Source organism: Malurus melanocephalus, unplaced genomic scaffold (assembly GCF_030028575.1).
Source record: "Malurus melanocephalus ecotype Western Australia unplaced genomic scaffold, MMel_1.1 scaffold_190, whole genome shotgun sequence".
NCBI classification, from domain to species: domain Eukaryota; kingdom Metazoa; phylum Chordata; class Aves; order Passeriformes; family Maluridae; genus Malurus; species Malurus melanocephalus.
The window spans coordinates 1,338,105-1,358,187 of NW_026623422.1; the positions used below are offsets into that span (position 1 = coordinate 1,338,105).

The window sequence follows — 20,083 nt, forward strand, 5'->3', positions numbered from 1 at the left end:
ACAGAAGAGGAGAAATGGCTTTAAACTGAGAGTAGGTTCATATTAGTAGGAAAAACAATATTTACTCAGAAGCAGGGGTGAGGCCCTGGCATAGGTTGTTCAGAGAAGCTATGGCTGCCCCTGGATCCCTGGAAGTGTTCCAGGCCATGGTGGACAGGATTTGCAGCAAGCTGGGATTGTGGAAGGTGTCCCTTTCCAGGGCAGGGGGGGTGGAATGAGAGGATCTTTAAGATTCTTTCCCACCTAAACCGTTCTCTGATTCAGAGGAGTAGCTCCCTTCTCCTCACCTCCACTTCATCCAGTGTATTTCTCATTAAGCCTGAGGTGAAGAAATCTACCCGCGTGTCTGTTTTAAGGATGTGCATCTGTATTTTCTTTTTGTACAAGGCGGTCTGGATACTATTGTAAATATAAGGCCATGCTTTGATCGGTAGCCGAAGTCCCTTCAGCAGCGTTACTGACTGGTTAGGCTGCGGCTACCCGCTGTAAAGCCGCAAGAACCGGAATACAACACACACACCGCTTTGARAGCAGAGCAGGCGCGCTCCCTTTCCTCCTGCAGAAGCAAACCGGCGCGGTTTATATTCAAAATCACGATTTTTTCCGCGGCGGAGCGCTGCCCATCCCGCGCCCTCCCCCGCTCCCGCCCGCCGCCTCAGCGCCCCTTCCCACAATGCCCTGCCCGGCAACAGCGTCCCACGTGACCGCGGCGCCAACATGGCGGCTCCCAGCGGCCGCCGGCCGCAGCCCGCGGGGCCGGGCGGGGGCAGCGGGGCCGGGCCTGGGCCTGGGGCTCTGCGGGGTGCTGAGGAGGACGCCGAGGGTCTCTACGTGGCGGTGGAGCGCTGTCCGCTCTGCAACACCACGCGCCGCCGCCTCACCTGCGCCAAGTGCGTCCAGAGCGGCGACTTCGTCTTCTTCGACGGGCGCGACTCCGAGAGGTASCGGCGGCGCTGAGGGGAACGGGACGGTGTCTGCCTGCCCTGCCGCGGCTCGCCTCGCTTCGCGGGGGGCTTTGGGCTGTGGCTGGGGGCTGGGTTGTGTCCTTTCCCCGCTATCTCGGGGTTCGGGGAGGTGAACGGGGGTCGGGGGGCTCTGGGTGTGGGCGGGGAACGCTCTGGGGGCTGTCGGGCCCACCTCGAGAGTTGGGGCGGCCGCAGCAAAACCTCGGCACAAGCCTTGAAATTATAACAGTTTTAACAGTAAATAATAAGAAATCGCCCCGACTTTCGTTCAGTCAGGTGCAGTTCTCAGCAGATGTGTCCGTGTCGGTGTAGCCACAGAAGCTCCAGGTAGTTCAGGGCACAAAGAGACCCGTGCAGTGAGTTGTTTCAAAGGGGTTACCTATTTCCGGCAACACGCCTTGGGACAGTAGTTTTCTAAATCGTTACGCAAAATTAGGAAGGTGTGTAAGAAAGAAAATAAACATTTTCTTGTGTGTATAACCATAAAYGTGGGCACCGTCTCCTTTAGGATTACAAAGTTAATCACGTGCCATCCTTCTCATTTTGGAAAACTGGCTGTACGTGAGGGTGACTGGATGAGTGCTATGCCCATAAACAAATTTTCTYGTGCTATGACTCAGATGGTTCCTCCATCTCTGTTGTTCACAGCGTGTCCATCCCAGATTCTTAAAAAGTCTCCCAGTGCCATGTCTGGAATAACTCTGATTCTTGGCTGGCTCCGTKTTCTTGGTCCCTCACTTAGCAGCTGTTAGGAGCGATTCCTGGAGCTATTTTGGGAAGGTGGCAAGCAGCKAGTGGGGTGGTGGTGTCCTGGCTCCAAAGGCTCCTTGTGTCCTCAGAAATGAGGGGACAGTGGTGCCTTTCACCCATTAACAGCCCCAAGTGTTGGGGGGAAAGGGTGTCAGTGTGAGTCAGCTCACAGCACTGAGACCTTCCTCTGCCACTGGCTTGCTTTCTGGTTTTCTATATAAAAAGCTGTGTTGTAGAACCTGAAATTAAATTTAGTGTTGGTAAAATAGGTGGAAAATGTGTGGTTGTGTGAGACTGCTTGGGGTTTTCTSCAGATTCTGTGAAAAGATTGGATATGGAGTTTGGAAGATAAAGCAAGTTTGGTTTTTTCCCTGTTTCTTTTGTAGCCTTAGGTTTTTGGCTGAACATCAGGGTTAATTATAGAAATTCAGTCGTAGGCTTTGTTAGAGTTGAACCACTGTTATTCTGTATTAACCAATGTTTAAGAAGTCTCAGCCTATCAAAAAAATGAAGTTATAAAGAAGCAACTTTAGCCCAAGTACCAGAAGCAGCASTGTAAGAGAAAACCCTCTTTATCTTCTCACATGAGACAGGATCAGYTTTTGTTTCTGACAGTTGTCACTGCATCCTCCCAAGATGCTTTCACTGCCCCATTTGTCAGTGGCTGGAAAAGCTCTTGTATATTTATGATGTGTTTTTAACTACAATAATTAAATCTCTATTTTTTTTTCTGTTTTTTTTCCCTGCCTGCCTGGATATCACAGTTCCATCTGTAGGGATCACTGCTGGTTTATTAATCTGAGGCCTCCCTATACACTCCATTTCCCCAGGCTTTGTTTCTCCTGCTACTCAGAACTTTTCCATGAATGAACTGCAGTGGTGCAATTCATTAAAAATGGCAAATTTATTTTAATGAATTAAAGGAACAGCACACCTGTGTGATGAATAACAACACGAACAACCTAAATGTGCTTGATGGCATCAGGAACACTCTGTGTAGGGATGAAAACTTCTTGAGTGTTGAGGATAATGGGATTATTTTAAAACTGTGCCTGAAATATTTTGCTTGCATTCTCTAATTAACATTTGGAATGAGTGATGTAAGACTCTGTCATTCCAGAAGTCAAATTTCATTGCTCTTTGTGGGTGTCTCTGAATTTCTTGTGATGTGAGCCCTGGGACAGGGGGAGATGTTTTAAATGGTGACCAGGCACCACCACAGCAAAGCCACRCAGGGGCAGGTGCAGTTCACTGGCTGCATTTCAGGTTGTGTTTACTGCCATCGTTATTTGTTTGTTTATTTTATGCCTTCTAGTAGTACCTGGGTTAATTTTAGAWCAGCCAGTGCTGGTGGAGTGTCATGGCAAGGGCTTTGCTGCGTGGCTCGCTGTGAGAAATTCAGAATGTGGAAGTGTTTGGGGGCACTTGGGCCTCCCATCTGTCTTTTTGAAGTGTTACAAATGGGAGAAAAGGATCATTATCTTCCTAGTTAAATGTAAAGAAACCAAGCATTACTCCTTGTATTCAACAATGGTTTATTTTTAGAATTTTCTTGTGAATTTTCCTTATACGAAGACAAATAATTTCATGTTCCAATTACTTCAGATTTCATTGGACTATTTTGTGCTACTTTGTAGAAGAGCTACAGTAAAATTGGAAGTTTTTCATCTGTCTGGCAAAAATCACACCCCGTATCTGTGAGGGGGAGAGACTGAGGAGCTGTTAAGATTAATTACTGAAGGAGAGCTACAATTAAGGATGAGTAGTCCAGAAGTCTCCTYCAGTGAAATAGTCACTGACATTCTTCTTTTCATGAGTAATGTRTTGTATATTCAAAATCCAAGCTGGCATCTTGATGTTGGTTTCAACTCAGAGATTCTTCTTCCTCCTGGGAGTATCCTCCAGCCTGTCATGTGCATAAATTCTCAGAGTATGTTTCCCAGACTACTGAATTGCTTGGCTTTGTGTGTCTGCAGATGGCAAAAGCCAAACACAATTTAATTGTGACGTCTAAGCCTGTCTTAATTTTTCCGATTCTGGGTTATGATTAGGAGTAGAGAGTTTTTGCAGTGAGGGAATTAGTGAGTGAAGTGCCCTCAGCTCCTTCAGCATTAATCAATTCCTGTAAGTTAGGAAGCCCCTCTTTCTGGTTGCTTCTCTCTAATCATGGACATGTGGAAAAAAGCCAAATAACCATAGAAAATAAGCCAAGTAACCATAGAAAATCTCACCTTAATGTGATAAGGCTTGAGGAAAGAGAAACATTTCGTGGGTAATTTGAGATGTTCTCTCCTCTCCATTTACATTTTATGGGAGTTCCTATAATAATTCATCTGAAGTTTTGTTTCTTTGCCAAATGGAAAGGCTAAAGATATATAAAGAAAAATGAGTTGCAGGATGYAATGCAATTGAAATCAGAGCTATATAAAGAAATGGAAATGTTTGCTTAGGAGAAGCYTGCTGGAGAAGTTGGTAGAAGCTGTTTGACATTGCTGCAGAAGTGTGTGGTGAGCTGGAATTTCTACAGGATTTCACAAATATTTCTGTTTTCCTTCCGCCGTCAGAACTTAATTTATCCCTATGTTCTTTGACAGATCATTCAACTTTTTGCTGATTTGGTGGATGGGAATTGGGTAATTTTGTTTAGTCAGGGTCTGTGCCCATTAATGCAGCTCTGAAACCAAGAATTGCCAAATTAGCCCAGCGTTGTCACCGTGTGACTGCTGAGCTCTGTGTTTCTGTGCCAAGGGATTTTTGGTGGCAGCCAAAGGTCGGGGTGCAGTAGGTGAGSACTGCTCTGTGGTAAACAGGAGGCTCATGCAGTGCCTTTGTTATTTCCATGATGACTCCTGGCGTGAGGACACACAGGAGGAAGGGACTCACTGCTGGGCTCCAGTTGCACCACATTCCTCCAGCTCACGTGTGGCCTYTGGCTTTTATGCCAAGCACCTGCATTTGGTTTTGGTTTGTTTTGGAAGGAAAACAGATATTTTTGCTTGACTGCAGAAGCAGCAGCCAGTGGTTTTKTTGTTCTAATGCCAATGTCATCTGGGAGGGTGGTTGCACACGCTCTGAATCCAAGCTTTCAGATTTCAGCATTTGAAGGAAAAAAGTGAAGAATTTTGAAGTTCTACCCGAACTCAAATCCACAGTGGAACAGAGAGGGAAGCCAAATTTGTCATCCTGTCAAGGCTTAGTGTACTAGTCTTTCTAAAAAAAGTTTAAATATCCCTGAAACAAAGGTAAAGTCATAAAATCACATGGTTTGGGTTGGGTGGAAGGGACCTTAAGTACCTTAGTTCCAACTCCCTGCCATGGGCAGTGGCACCTTCATGCCCCAACCTGCCTTGCCTTGAACACTTCCAGGGATGGGGCATCTGCAAATACCACACCTCTGTTAGGATGGAATTGTCAATTGTACATGTTGCAGAGGAGAAGAGAATGAATTGTGGAACAATGAGCGGGGCAGAATGTGGGTTCTGCATACTCAAAGGGTGAAAACACAGGATGATGAATCCTAAAAAAATTCCCYTCTGATCAGTTGCCTGCAGTTCCCATACCCCAGAATCCAGTGAAGCAGAGCTGAAGCAAACATTTGGGTCATGGACTATGGGAGATAGTACTGTTAATTTATCCAGTGACTGAAGGTTTTTCAAATGCTCTCTGTTTTTTGTAACACACAGAGTACTGATCTAACTGAGCTGTAAATCTAGAGACAGCAATAATTTGCTTACAAGTTTGATAATTTCACACTCTGATGTTTCCCCAGCCTGGAGGTTCTGTAGCAATTCCAGGGAGACACATGCTCTAGAATTCTGCAAGAGTTTTACAGATTTAGCCATTGCTTCCCAAGATGAAGACAGATAGCTGAGGTTTGGAGAGTCCCCAAGCTTCAATTTTATTATCTTTTTCAGACAACTTACAGTGCTGTAATTGTGCAGAATATCAATACAAGAATTTAATCTCTTCCAGGTTTTCAGACAAGAAAGAAAGGCTGATGCATCTTAAAACCAAACAGAGAGAATTCCAAAAACAGTAAGTTRTATTTATTAAATTGATATAAAAGCTAAGAGATCTCATAAAAAAAAGTCTCTTTAACACACTGTTGCTGGAGACAGACAGATTCCAGATCGACATAAAACTTTCAATCATGTTTTTTCCTCTAGTGTTTTGAAGGCCATGGAAGGGAAAGAAATAACTGATCAGCTGGTGAGTTGCTCTAAGTGTCCCATGGTTTTTAAACTCTCTGAATTCCTAGATCTCATAGTTTAAAGTTACAATTTACCTTGAGGGCATTGTGTTGCTTTCCCAAAGAGCCTGTTGTAAGCAAAACTGGAATGGGCTTTGCAAGCAGAGTGTTTCAAGCTGCCTGAACATTTCATTTCTCACTAGATATTTATTCAATAACTTATTTTACCAATTGACTTTACACTAAGCACTCATTTTGTTTGTGGCATCCYTCTGTGCACAAAACACAGTATGAAATATTTAGTTGTTTGATCCATTTGAGAGCATCCTGCTACTTTTGCACTAAAGCTGCTGGCATTGTTGTTAATCATTAGTTCAGCGTGTTTGAAGTCATTTGTGCCCTAGAGTTGCTGAATGTTCTTTTTCAGAGATGGAAAATAATGTCTTGCAAGATGAGGATTGAGCAGCTGAAACAGACCATTTGCAAGGAAAATGATGAAATGACAAGACGTGAGTAATGCCTGTGCTTTTGTGATGTGGAAAAACTCCCTGTGCCTTAGAGTGAAAAATCAATTKAGGTGAATTTGAGCGTKTTTTTTTTTTTAATAGTGAATTTCCAAACAGCTTCTTCCTAAATCAACTTGAAGGCAAATCRGTGAGTGGATTTTGGCCTTTTTATGCTCGGGTTTTAATCAGCAAACAGCAGACATTATTCAGCTGGATGGAGATCATTTTGCAACAGCTTTAAGAGCAAATGCTTAGCAGCTTGTGACTCTGGCTGTGTCCCTAGAGATGGCTTCATTCAGTGTAGTGTTTCTGATCACTTCCTCTTGATAAAGAGGAGCAAACAGCTCTGCAGCTGTTGCAGATTTTGTGAAACTGATGAATTTTAACCCACACCTGTCTGAAAATCCTGAAATGCTACTTGAGCGAGAGTYGCTGGAATATGGTGTAGGCTCCATTCAGAAACTTCAGATTTTGAAACTCATTCAATTTTTTTACAGTAAATTTGTAGGGTCATTTTTCAGAAGAGAATATCCAGCTATCCTTACAACCTACATGCAAGGGAAGTAGAGGAAGCATTCAGAAGCATATTGATTGAATCTGGGATATTTTTATGGCTTGAAATCCAAGAGGAGCCATACAGAGAGTGGAGGCAGAGGCACAACTTGAGAGGAGTCATAAAGGAATAGGGTTGGGGTGAAAAATCAAAAAAGGCTGAKATGCAAAATGATTTTCAATTAATGAGGATGGCTAGTAACCATAGGAAATGTGTGATAAAGAAAAGGTGAAGAAGTAGACAAGGGTGCTAGTTAACAGCAAAGAGGGCAAAAAACAGTGCAGAGAAGTGTGAAACATTCAGTGCTGCCTTTGCTTCATCTTCCTGCAAAGAAAATGTGATCAACTSCTTAGCCAGGTTAAATTTTACATCATTGGAGGATCCCAGGCTAAGGAAGGGAAACACACAGCTCGGAACCCAAGGAACAAGTAAGCCTATGGAGCACTTGGGAGCACATGAGGGACTGAGGATGTCTGAGGAAACTGAAAACAGTACCTGTTTCAAAGTGTGGAGGAAGGAAGAACMTCAAACTGATGACACAGGCATCCTGTTACAAACCTGCTGGTAACTGGAAGATAAGGTAGTTAAAAATAGGCATCACTTGGTTGTGATATTCATGTCAAATTCATGTTTTGTTATTTATGTCATGATATTCATGTCAAATCAACTGGGGATCAAGTGGAGGATGAAGCAGAAGCTGCACATAATTTGGATTTGGGTACTGCCTGAAACTGTCTYGTGAGCAAACAAAGACATTTGCTCTGGGTGTAACCTCTGCAARGTCATCACAAAAAGTTGAAAAAGCTGCATTCAAAGAGTGGTGGCACTGGTCAAGCTGAGGAGATGAGACAGGTGGAGCTCAGCAGGAGCCAGTTCCTGGCCCAGTTCTCTTCAGTATTTCCCATAATAGCTCAGAGAAAAGAGGGTGGAATGGAGGAAGCCAGGCTGGGTGGTGAAATGACTTCTGTGGAGACCAGAACTACATTCAAAATCATGCAGCTAAATAGRCAACATCTTTTGAAAAGGACAAATTCAAGGTATTCATTGTTGTAAAGAGAAATATAAACYCAAGTCAGGGATGGCAGTGAAATTGGGCAGGAAAGGATCTGGGGAATTGCAAATTAAATAAAAAGTATCAATCTCATGTTACTTCAGAAAGCTTCAAACCTCTTTCTGGGTTAGATAATGTAAGTGCTATATTTAAGAAGGAAACAGTTATCCTGCTGTGCCAGGTATTGCTGTTGCTTCAGTAGAAGTCTGGTGTCCCCTTTAAACAGTTTAAGAAAGATACAAATTACCTGGAGAAAGTCCGAGTATTGGAAATGAAACAGAAGGAGCGGCTGAGAAAATTCATGTTTGGTTTAGAAAAGAGGAAGTTGAAGAAAAGCAAGCTTTTCAGTAGGTAGAAGATTGTTATTATTGTGGAGATTATGATTTTTTTCTTTAGTCTGTGAAGATAGGAGAAGAGGAAATCAGTGTGACTTTGAGTAATTAATCACCTTTTCTCAAAATGCTCTGAAGGTGACAGAGTATTAGGACCAACCAGGGAGTGGAGTCCTCCATTTTCCCACTCTTCTGTGGAATTTGTTATCTGCAACTTTTGCAGCTTCTCTTGATTCACAGTGAATTTGATYAGATTTAACCTAAAAACTGAGCTAACTATTGCCCAACTAACCTATTGTTAGCTCAGTTGCTTTTGGATGGAGACCAGAAATGAATTCTAGCTGTGAGTAGCCAAACAGATCAGGAAACCAACTTGGTCACTCTTGGACGTGTGAAAAGGTTGTTTTTCTTCTATTGGATGTGGCACAGTTTAATTTTCTGAAATAAGAACAATTTYTAGAACACTGGGTTCCTACTTTTGGAGTTGACTTTCTTGGAGACCTCAATAACTGGTGGTGCTTAAAATAATGTTTTAAAAATCTGTGTGTTTGCCTTCTTTCTGTGCAGAACAGTTCAAGGAGACAGGCTTGCAAATAGCTGGCAGAGCTTTCTGGGCAGAGATCAGTRTGTCTGGGCTGCCATTTATCAGGCAGTGCAGGTGTGTGGGACACAGTGGTGTCCTGAAATACTCCTGGGGACAGATTTTTAATCACCTCATARACTGGGTCATAAAGCAGAGGTGTTGTGCAGAGAGCAGTACAGTTGTTTGTGTGCTGAGACTGTTCAAGTGGAAACGTGAGTGTGGTGTCTCCCCTGCTCCCAAATAATTGCTGTTGGACCTGCAGGGAAGGGAGTTCACTCTGAAAAAGTAGCCTTTCAAGTCGAACACAAATGTGAAAATTGAACAGATGGACGTTTTCCTSCTCCTCTGCCTCTTGTTCTTTATGCAAAGGGAGAGTTTGGGAGTTTGAATGCAAGCGTTAATTGATTTTCTGTTGATGTTGCAGGGCTGCTAAAAGGAAAGGGAATTACASCTGACACATAGGGATTCTTGGTATTGCTCAGAGAAAGGTTGATTTTTCTACTGCTCCTCTAACAAGAGTCACTTACTTATATTATATAAACCTGAGGATTATTAGTTCTTGTCTGCATGGAGGAGCTCTTCTCACCTTTAATTTGGGACTTTGCATCTCCCACATACCAGATCTTCCTTCCTACCAGACACACCATGGATTSCAGCAGATCAGATGACTGGAAATAATTCCTGATGTTCAGAGAGAGCAGCCTCTGTGTCTGCAGGGGCAGGCACACTTCAAACTAGGGCACAGGGAGAGTTTTAAATTTGGGCAGAGCACAAGAAATCCTTCCTTGTGCTTCTAAAAGACAGAGCTGGCTGACTCTCTCTAGCACCATGTTTGTGGGAACATTACTGCAGCCACTTATTTTATAGCAGAATCAGCAGATCATAGGATCATCAAGGTTGCAAAAGACCTCTAAGATCWTYAGGTCCAACCTWGGATGCTTCAAGATGCTCTTGAAGGGTATTTTTCCAGCCTCAGGGTSCCTGACACATGGAGTGAATCCAGGCAGTTGCAGCACTTCAGTATCTGAGCACRTTTCCAGTTTTGTGACTGGAAAAGGAGACAGCCAGTGTTCCCTGAGGAAAACAGGAGCCTGTACTTTTGGGATCCAAGTGCTGCAAGAGCACATCCATGAGCGTGAAGCCCAAATAACCCACACTGACAGCAGCAGAGGTGCCAGAAATGGTGAATGAAGATGCTATCTGCACTTGATTTTGGCTGCAAGCAGGGCAGGGCTTTTTTTGGCCAGCACGATGCAAACATGTACAGTCAGGCTATTTCTGTCAGGATGATTACCTCGGGAGTTTAATTAAACTGGGAAATCTTGGCTTTTGTGCTCCAAATCCAAAAATAGCTGGGTAAAAGATGGGGAAAGAATAATCCCAATTGCAGTCTCTTTGGAGATCTTCAGAGGAGATTAAAAAGTTGTACCACTGAGCAGCTGGAAGATGTTAATAGTTTAGCAGGGTTTTTTTTGTTTTAAGCTGCCATAGATCTTGTTTTCCATAAATATTAATAAAGCTTTTCTCAAGCTTTTCCTACAAGCACCTCCCAGCTCCTTTTCCAAGGGATAACATCTGCTGCTGTTCTCACAGACACAGAGGGGCTGCTGAGGATTAAAGAGGAGAACCAGAAGCATTATCGCCGGGCTCAGAGGCACCAGGAGAAGAAAGAGAAGATCCAGAGGCACAACAGGAAGCTGGGAGACCTGGTGGAGAAAAAAACCTAYGACCTGAAAACTCAGTACGAGCACCTGGCAAACCTGCGCCGGTCACACATCCTGGAGCTGACCTCGGTCATTTTTCCCATTGAAGAAGTGAAGACAAGCATGAGGTATGGCAGGCTCGTCCTTTTGGGCTCATTTTGCTTGGTTTTAGACAGCCAGAAGGGGATTGTGAAAGTCTAAGGTAGGTGCTCWGGCTCCCTTAGGATCTGTGGGGTGGAGTTGTGTTCTCACCCAAAGATAAGAGATCCAGGATAAAAKAATCTGAATCTGGAGGTGCTTGCATTCCCCACTGAGAGATCTGAGCTGTGTGTCCAATGTTAAACTTCTTCAAGTATGGATGCCCCACCCCTGGAAGTGCTSAAGGCAGGCTGGAYAGGGCTTGGARCAGCCTGGGACAGTGGAAGGTGTCCCTGCCCAGGGCAGGGGGGTTGGAATGAGACAAACTTTAGGATCCCTTCCAACCCAAACCGTTCTAGGATTTTACATAAATAGGTAATTAAAAACCCCAGAACAAATGACAGTAGTTTTGGGAATGAGGAGTTTTGCAGAAGTAGTCTACAAGATGCCTTCCAACCCAAACCAGTCCAGGATTCTACAAAAACAGCCAGTTAAAAACCCCAGAAAAACTAAAGTAGTTTTGGGACTGAGAGGTTCTGCAGGAGCATTCCTGGCAGCGTTTTACCCTCAGTGAAACCTGGTTCAGTGCCTGCCAAGTGTGTGTTTGATTCTGTTTCCACCACTCCAGGGACCCTGCAGACGTGTCCTCCGAGAGCGACAACGCCATGACCTCCAGCACTGTGAGCAAACTGGCAGAGGCACGGAGAACCACGTACCTGTCAGGGAGGTGGGTGTGTGATGACCACAATGGGGACACCAGCATCAGCATCACGGGGCCCTGGATCATCCTCCCCAACAAYGGAGACTACTCGGCTTACTACAACTGGGTGGAGGAGAAGAAGACCACACAGGGACCTGGTAAGGAGCAAGGGCTGGTTTAGGRCAGCTGGGACACTCCAGAAGTGTTGGGTGCCAGCAGAAGGTATGGAGGAGCAGTGGATTGGTCTGTTCTCACCCAGGCAAGCCTAAATTTCTACTTATTTATTGCAATAAATGCCAATGTAGGGATTCTAGAAGATTCCCTGCCTAACTGGAACTAGGTGATCTTTAGGGTCCCTTCCAATCCAAACCATTCTGTGCTTTTATGATTAGTCTGCTAAAAGCTTTAGCTGTCTGTTAAAATCTTTTGCATGAGATGCTCACTGATCTTTAAGGTCCCTCCCAATCCAAACCACTCTGTGATTTTATGATTAGTCTGCTAAAATCTTTAGCATGAAATGCTCACTGGGACACACAGCCCGATGAAATAGAGAAAGTTAATTATTCACAGTTTTGACACAGTTCACATGTCATCATCTTAACAGGAATTCCAAGAATTACTATTTTCTTCCAACTTCTGACAGATTTCACTGGAAATGATTGCTAGATTCAGGCTGTTCTCCATACTCAGAAATGACATATTCCAGAGTAGACTCCAGTAACATATTAACACACCCACCAAGGCTTSATTTAAAACCAGGACTTCATGTTGTTTTTATTTCTTTCAGATATGGAACATAATAACCCTGCTCATACCATCAGTGCTGCATTGTGCTATGCAACTCAGCTYGTTAACACTTTGTCTCTCATACTTGATGTAAATCTTCCCAAGAAGCTCTGCAACAGGCGAGTAAACACAGCAGTGACCTTAAATCAGTTTAGTTTGGGGAAAAAAAGTAATGAATTGGAACAGCTTTTATGGTGACATGGGTGGCTCATGGATTTTTGTGCTGTTTGAGGGGAGGCCCAGCAGGATTTTAAACCACAYTTAGCAGTCCCTCCCTCCTTTTTAACTTCCTGAGAGGAAAGACCAACCATCACAGTTGAAAGTAACATCTTTCTAATTGACATATTCAGCACCCTCAAATGAGAGATGAAAAATGGCACTCTGTGAATGGCACTTTTCATTTTATTGCTCCCCACTGTGGTTCACAAAATTCCAGCCCAAATTCAGTAGCTCTTAAACAGCTCTGCTACATCCTGTGCTGTAGGACAAAGTCCTACACAGTGTAATTCCCAATGGGATAAAACATCCATAGGGAACAGACTTAGGAGTSCATTGCATAAACCCCATTTGGGATGAAAAGCACAGTTAGAATTATGCTGTCTGTGTGGAGCAGCTGGGATCTTTACAGAAGGAGCTGCAGACCTGGTCAGACTCCCAGAGGTCTCAAATGTGCTGCTGAGATTCTCTTTAARTGTTTAAAATAGCAGTTGTCAAAGTGAGGGCACGAAAGTTGTGTAGGGTTTCAGCTTTTCCCCACCCCATGACTCAGGATTTGGAGCCAGATGATCTTGAAGGTCCCTTCCAATCCAAACCATTCTGTGATTCTCTGGTTTTATTTGGGTGTTCAGTTCTCAGAGAAGGAAAAGATTGGGAGCAGGAAACGATGGAAGATTTAGAAGGAAATCTGAAATAGTTTGGCACTGGTGGATGTCTGAGTTCCCTACAGTTCACACCACCTGTCCTGTGCAAACTGGTGAGGCCAGGGCAAGCAGAGCATGTTGATAAAATGCTCACAGTCCTGCTTGGTGAAAAATTAATCCCCTGAGCACTCTGAAACTGCCTGTAGGCCTTTTTGAGTGCTCACTGCAAGGATATTTACCCCAGAATTCGTTAGAAGCCAGGGCACAGAATGCTGATGCCTCCAGTCAGTGGATTTTCACAGCATTTTGCTTTCTGTGTATTTGAGTGTGTGTGTGGTGTTTTAACAGTGAGTTCTGTGGAGAGAATCTCAGCAGGCACAGGTTCACACGGGCAGTGAAGAAGCTGAATGCCAATATCCTTCACCTCTGCTTCTCTCAGGTAGGGGGGATGCACATTTGATGTCTTTAAATAGCTTTTTAAATATCAACTGTGCCTGCTGGTTTCCTCCAGGAGCTGATCGTGTGTTTGTTTTTTTTCCTTCCCCATGTCAGCATGTAAATTTAGATCTGTTGCACCCCCTGCATACCCTCAGGAACCTCATGTACCTGGTCAGCCCAGACACTGAGAACTTGGGCAGGTAAGAAAAGCAAAACGTGAACTCTCCTGTGGCTGGATCCCTTTTGAATTTCTGCCTTTGCCTTGTTACTTAGGAGGGAAATTCTCTTCTGCTGTGCTTAGAGATCAATCCTCAAGCACAGAAATCAGGGGAGTTACAAAGAGAGATAGGACAGGACCAGAAAAGGGGCTTCTGAGTAGGAAATTAAATTCCAGTTGTGTGTTTGCTGTGCTTCTGCCTRTGGCAGGCTCAGCTGGAAGCTTTGTAACTGATGATGGACTGATTTCCTCTGCACCCAGAAGCAGGAACTCCTTCCCTCCAGGGAACAGCAGCACATGTGCCAGGCAGCCTTGCCATGCTCCAAATGTGACCCTGCCCACRCCTTGCCAACCTGAGAGCATCCAGGAATACAAACCCTGAGAAAGAATCCCAGGAAAACCTTTCCCAGAATACTTCCAGTCAGTGAACTGCCTAGACCAAAGCTGACCCTTCAAAATAATATTCATTTAYATGTAAATTAAGATCAAAGACAGCTTTTCTATTAGCTTAGAACGTGATGAAAAGAAAGTCAGTTCTGGTCTGTGCACACCAGGTTTAATATTTTTTTTCTCAACTTAAATATAAGAAAGCAAACAACACTGATTTCCCCATTGGGATAATCCAGACTCAAGTCACTTATGCCCAAGACAGTCTGCAAATATTTGTTTGATGTGCCTGGTGCTTTATCCCCGCTCCTTAAAACACAGTAATGTTCTGAAATCTGCTTTTCTGCTTTGTTCTGGTGTACAGATCAGGTTTTATTCAAAAACCTGCAGTGCCACTAAGAGGAACTGCCTGTTCCCACATCCCTTGTGTTCTCTGGATTTATCCCTACTGATTCAGCCCAGACACATGGGGAGCCACAGCTTTGTAAAAGATGTTGGACAAAAATCTGTCCTTGCTGCTGCTTGCTTATAACAAGGAGRGTGCTGGAAATACCCAGAGGGTGGAGAACTGTTCTCAAAGGAAAGCAGCTGCTCTGAAAGGTCCAGGGGCACAGTGGGCACCTGTGCAGGTGTCACAGAGTTCCCCATGCATAGCTGGGTCCAGATAGTAAAAGGGTTAGAGGAGAGTTGGATAAAATACCCACCAGGCTGCTGAATGGCTTTACAGACACCAGTGGGAGCAGAGTCTGAGCTGCTTGAAATGAGTACACATGCACTTAACAGAGGCATTAATTACCCACAGGAATGAAGGTGGGGATTCTGTTTSCTTCTGTCATCCTCTCAAGGCTGGATGAGTTTCTGGAATGGATGCTGTCATCAGGCAGGAGCTGCTGGGCTCAGGACAGGGAGGGACGCAGTGGCCTTTGTAGAGRGGAGGTCACTTGAGATGATCTAATGGTCCTTTCTGGCCTCAACCCTGATGACTCCCTTCTTGTGTTGCCTTGTGAAGCAAAAGGCTTTGCCAGGAGGCAGYGCTCCCATTCCTTCCCAGATTATGACAGAGGCGTGTTTGCCTTTAATTTCTCAGCTGGCTGCAGAGTTTGCAGCAAGCAGCTCTCTGTATTTTCCTTTAGATACCTAAGCCTGTGGTTGCCTAACAATCTCCTTTATATGCTGTTTTCATATGCTTATAACCTTACCAAGCTTTAATTATCTGGATTAAAATTTTCCATGCTAAGTCACTGCTTTAGGCTCCTTCTCCCACTAAGGCTGGAGAAACTCTTGCCTTTTTTAATAGTTACTGTGTTTAATGGTCAGACCCGGTGATCTTGGGGGTCTTTTCCAACGTAAAGGATTCTATGATTCTATTAAATTCTTGCTCATATTTACAGGGCAGTTTTGTGGTTTGGAATGAACTCAGTCAGGGATGCTGCTTGCTGTGGGGAATCCACCTTTTCCCATGGAATGCAGATCAGTGGGATGGGGCAGGATGCAATCGCTTCTCCCACCAGGCAGTGGCAGCAGGGAACTCCGAGTCACAGCACGGGTGGGTTYGGGCAGGACCCTGGAGATGCAGAACACAGAGCCACTGCTCAGAGATGGAGCATTTCCCTGCCCAGGAAAGGCTGAGCSAGCTGGGGAGGGCTCCTCAGCCATGTCTGTCCCTGTCTGCAGAGAGGGCTCTGAGCAGGGCCAGCAATGTCACCAGAGGAATGAGCAGGAGCTGATGCCCACAAATTCCACCTGAACATGAGGAAGAACTTTCCTCTGGGGTGACCRAGCCCTGAAACTGATTGCCCAGAGAGGGTGTGGAGTCTCCCTCACTGGAGATATCCCAGATCCATCTGGACACAATCCTGTGCYCTGRGATGACCCTGCTGGAGCAGGAGGGTGGGATAAGATGAGCCACTGGGGTCACCTCCAACCTGACCCACTCCATGATTCTGTGTGGTGGGTTTGGAGCATCACCAGGGGAGACCCCACAGCCTGGTCAGTGTGTCTGGCCAAGCTCAGAGTGAGAAGGAGGTTGAGGTGTTGCTYGGGGCAGAGTGGGAATTCTCCACTGGTGTGCTGTGGGTTGTAGCTACACCCTGACAGAGCGGAGCCATCTTGGCCTGSCTGGGGCTGGTGGTGGAAATTAAAGCTGTTCCACCAATCAAGCCTAGATTCCCACCAGAGCAGCCCTGAGTTATCACCAGGAGCTTTCTCTGCTGTGTGTGTTTTACCCTCCCTGCCAGAGCAGAAGCTCTCCTGCTGCTCCTGCTCCAGGTCTGGAACCCCGTCCCTTCCTTGGCCGAGTGTTTGTGTTGTGACAGAGGTGACACAACGTTCCCTCTGCCAGCTGATAAAGGCAGGGATGCTTGATCTCTGCTGTGCCTGGGGACTGATGGCATCGTGTTCTCACCCCCAGATCCGGCCCCTTCGAAATCAGCGCTGACCTGGAAGACTCCATGGAGTTCGTGGAGCCCAGCGCGGCGGGCGAGACGGACGAGAGCGGCGACGAGCACGTGAGCGACGAGGAGACGGACCTGGGCACGGACTGGGAGAACCTGCCCAGCCCCAGGTTCTGCGACATCCCCTCGCAGCAGGTGGAGATGCTGCAGAGCCAGAGCAGCCAGGTGTCACAGCCCATCGCCAGCAGCAGCGCCGGCGGGATGATCTCGTCCGCCGCCGCCTCCGTCACCTCGTGGCTCAAAGCCTACACCGGGCACCGCTAGCAGGAACCCTCCCCGASCGTGCTGTAGTCAACCTTTACCCATTCAGTTAAGTAGTGCCTGGAATAAGGGAAAGGTCAGACTTTTGTTTTGTAAACCGGAGAAAACCTTTTTATTTACCCAGGATGACTGTGACGGCCCCGTTTTGTAAATTAGCTCCGTKCTCCCGACGGATTCGGTGAGGGCACTTTGTGTCTTGGTTCTGTCTGCATCGAGGATTGTAAAGGACCCAGCAACCTCCAGCTCTACTTTCTGAAGCAGAAACAGATTTTGGAGTGTTTGGATCGGGATGAGGCTGCTCAGGGTGCGGTCTGGACAGTGGTGCAAATGCAGTTCCCACTTTCTTAACTCCTTACAGGGTTTTCCTTTGTGTGTGTGTTTTAAATCTGTCTTGCATAATGCAAAAATGCGTATTTCTAAATTTTTTTCATTCAGGACATGAAAATTGTGCATTTTTAACATGTTTTCTAATCTCTGTTGCCATATTTTTAATACAAATAATCAGCATGGACAGGGAATTCACACAGCAAATTGCTCTTGTTTTAGATTTGGTTGTGAATCTTTCCCCAGTTTTGCCGTAGCAGACTGGCTTGTTTCATGCTGTTTCCACTGGTAGGTGTAGAAGTTTYGTGTTGTGCTGCCTGAGGCACACAGATTCTGTACTCTTTAATACCATACACCAAAGAAACACTGGACATTCTCTGGCTCAACCCACATTCGATGCTGATACAGGATTGCACTGTTGCAATAATGCCCATCCATGTGTTGCCACTTTTTAGCATTAGAAAAAACCTCATTTCAAGCCAGTTTGGTGAGGTCACACGTTCTCCACACTACACGTGTTTTTAACCCTGTTTTATTTGCTGTTCTCGGTGGGGTTTATTGTTTACTGGCTGCCAGGAAGGTGGTTTGGTGTCCCTGGCACTGCTGGCTCGTGGAGCCCCGCCAGGGGATGAGGTGGAGAACAGGGCTCCTCCTCTGCCTCTGCCTTGCAGGACGGGGTCTTTGCTCAGCAAAGCTTCCAGCGTTTACATTCAGAGCTGGGACAGTTCCCCTGCAAGGGCAGAGCCTCCTGCCCTCCCTGCAGGGGAGGATTTCTGCTGCTGCCCCGCAGCTCCTAACGGGGACACGACAAGGCCGTGGTGGGTGACACAGAGCCCACATCTCTGCCTGATCCCAGCTCCAGGGCTGGCTTTCCAGCCTCTTCACGGGGTGTTTTGTCGTGGTTTGCTCTGTTCCTCTCCAGCCTGGYCAGTGCTGCCTCTGTCCCCACCTGGGAGGGGTGGGAAGCCGGGTGTGGCAGTGACACCCGTGTGCCCCATATCGGGGACAGGCTGACTATGGTGTCTGCCACCCCCACCCCACCATGGCAGCTGCTTTTCTTTAGCCCTGAGCTCAGTTACTGTTGTCAGTAGTTTCTTTTAATTTTTTTTTTTTTTTTTAAACCAAAGACCCTTAACTCCTCACGTTGTCAGACAACACCCCCTGGCTCCTGCCACTGCTGTGCTCTGAGAGCTGGGTTTGTTTAGGAGAAGAGCCCAGGCCCCTGGACTGCTGCAGCCTGATGGGGRTCAGTGCCCCCAGACCCAGCCCGGGGTCGGGCTCTGTTGGCTCACAGCACTTTAGCACTCGCAGCTCTGAGGAACCAGCACACACCAGTATTGGAAACTGGGCCCCCAGCCCAGCCCCTTCTGCTTCCCCGTGTATTTTGCACTGGACCCCGCCATCTAAATAMCTTTTTTTGTTGTTTTTTAATAGGCATTTCAGCCCCTTTTTCATTGCTGCCTTTGTGCTTTGAGCCCTGGAAGGTCAGCCCATGACTCAGCTTYGTGCACTGTCACTGAACTTAGGGAAAGAAAATCCAACACAATAACTTTTCTAAGCCATATACTGCCTATCCRTGTTTTCCAAAATAATTTATTTGCAACCCTGTCGTATTCTGAGAGTGCACAAGGGCACCATGAGGGTGTTCAAAGACGTTGGGGTGGGGTTTTTCGTGGAACGTTTTTTTTGTAACAGAACACAAGGTTGTGGTGGTTTTTCTTAAAAGTGTTTTGCACATGTGTAGCTGAGGAAGAATTTRTGTGTGTCCAAACCTTGAGTGCAATCACCAGGATTCGTTTTCCAGGTTGTTTGGGGGCGTGGGGGAGGGAGGGCAGGAATATCTGTAATTATAGATATTTGAAGGCAGGCAGCTGAGAGTTTACAAAACATTTTGCGTAGCATGAACACAGGAATTTCAGTTCAGGCCGGGACTTGTGGTCATGAGCAGTGACCTGGGATGGCCAATTTGGGCTGCCAGGGACGAGCCTGATTTTGGGGGCCCAGCCCTGTGCCAGGTTTTGGGTGGGACACCCAGGGGTGGCTTTGTCACCTGCAGAACCTCGCAGCCCCTCTCTCACAACTTCCAGACTTAAGATGTAACACAAATGGTTTGGTTTGTTTTTTTTTTTCTTCTAAATTTTATTGTATTATTGCAATAAATCTTTAACAGTAATTTTTTTAAAGTTGTATATTTATGACCGTTACTTCTGTGTGGTTTGTTTTTCACCGTGCTGGGCAAAGTACACAAGAATTTCCAGCTTTCAAAGCATGACAGGGACCAGACCTGTTACAGTGCAATCAGTCGTACAGCGGTGGAATAAGCAATACCCATTCTAAAAAAATACTCTTACATAAAATAACTGCATCTCCATGGGAGCAGGGGGTGGAGTCCTGCACAACACACACACACACACACACACATCCCTCTATGTACATGTAAACGGGTAAAACCTCTCGTGTGAGCCCGGCCTGGGGCTGCTCCTGGGCCGGGGGTTGTTTGTTTCTGCAGGTGCTGGGTTCCTTCTGCATGCAAAGGGAAAAAAGCTCCTCGTTACAAGGTCATTTCAGGGTGCAAAAGGGAGTCTTTGAAGGTTGGAGTTATTAAAGTGAAGCAGTGTCAGAGCGATGGGGAAGGGCCAGGCAGGCTCTGCCCACGGGCCCTGGCAGCCCATGATTTATGGGCTGCTGATGATGGAGCAGAATCGAGCCCTCCCAGCCCATCTTTTGTGATGGATCTGATGGGGAGGGCTGATGGCCCTGTTTTCCAGCTGTTGGGCACTCAGGATGGGGAGCAGCAGCCACCTGGGGCTCCTGCACAGGGAGCTGGGCCAGTTGATGGTCACAGCACAGCCAGGTCATGGCCAGGGCAAAGCAAAGCAAAGCCTGG

The 20,083-nt window shown here is 46.0% G+C and overlaps 1 protein-coding gene across 1 annotated transcript; it reads left to right on the forward strand.

Annotated features, from left to right (window-relative positions):
* The first annotated feature begins 710 nt into the window (after window positions 1-710).
* Window positions 711-20,083, forward strand: ATG14 (autophagy related 14). The gene is made up of 10 exons (XM_057373215.1): window positions 711-941; window positions 5,688-5,750; window positions 5,882-5,924; window positions 6,332-6,413; window positions 10,523-10,760; window positions 11,399-11,628; window positions 12,258-12,375; window positions 13,465-13,555; window positions 13,669-13,754; window positions 16,569-20,083. Exons 1-10 carry the CDS (start codon window positions 718-720, stop codon window positions 16,873-16,875), a joined length of 1,482 nt encoding a protein of 493 aa, XP_057229198.1. The 5' UTR covers window positions 711-717; the 3' UTR covers window positions 16,876-20,083.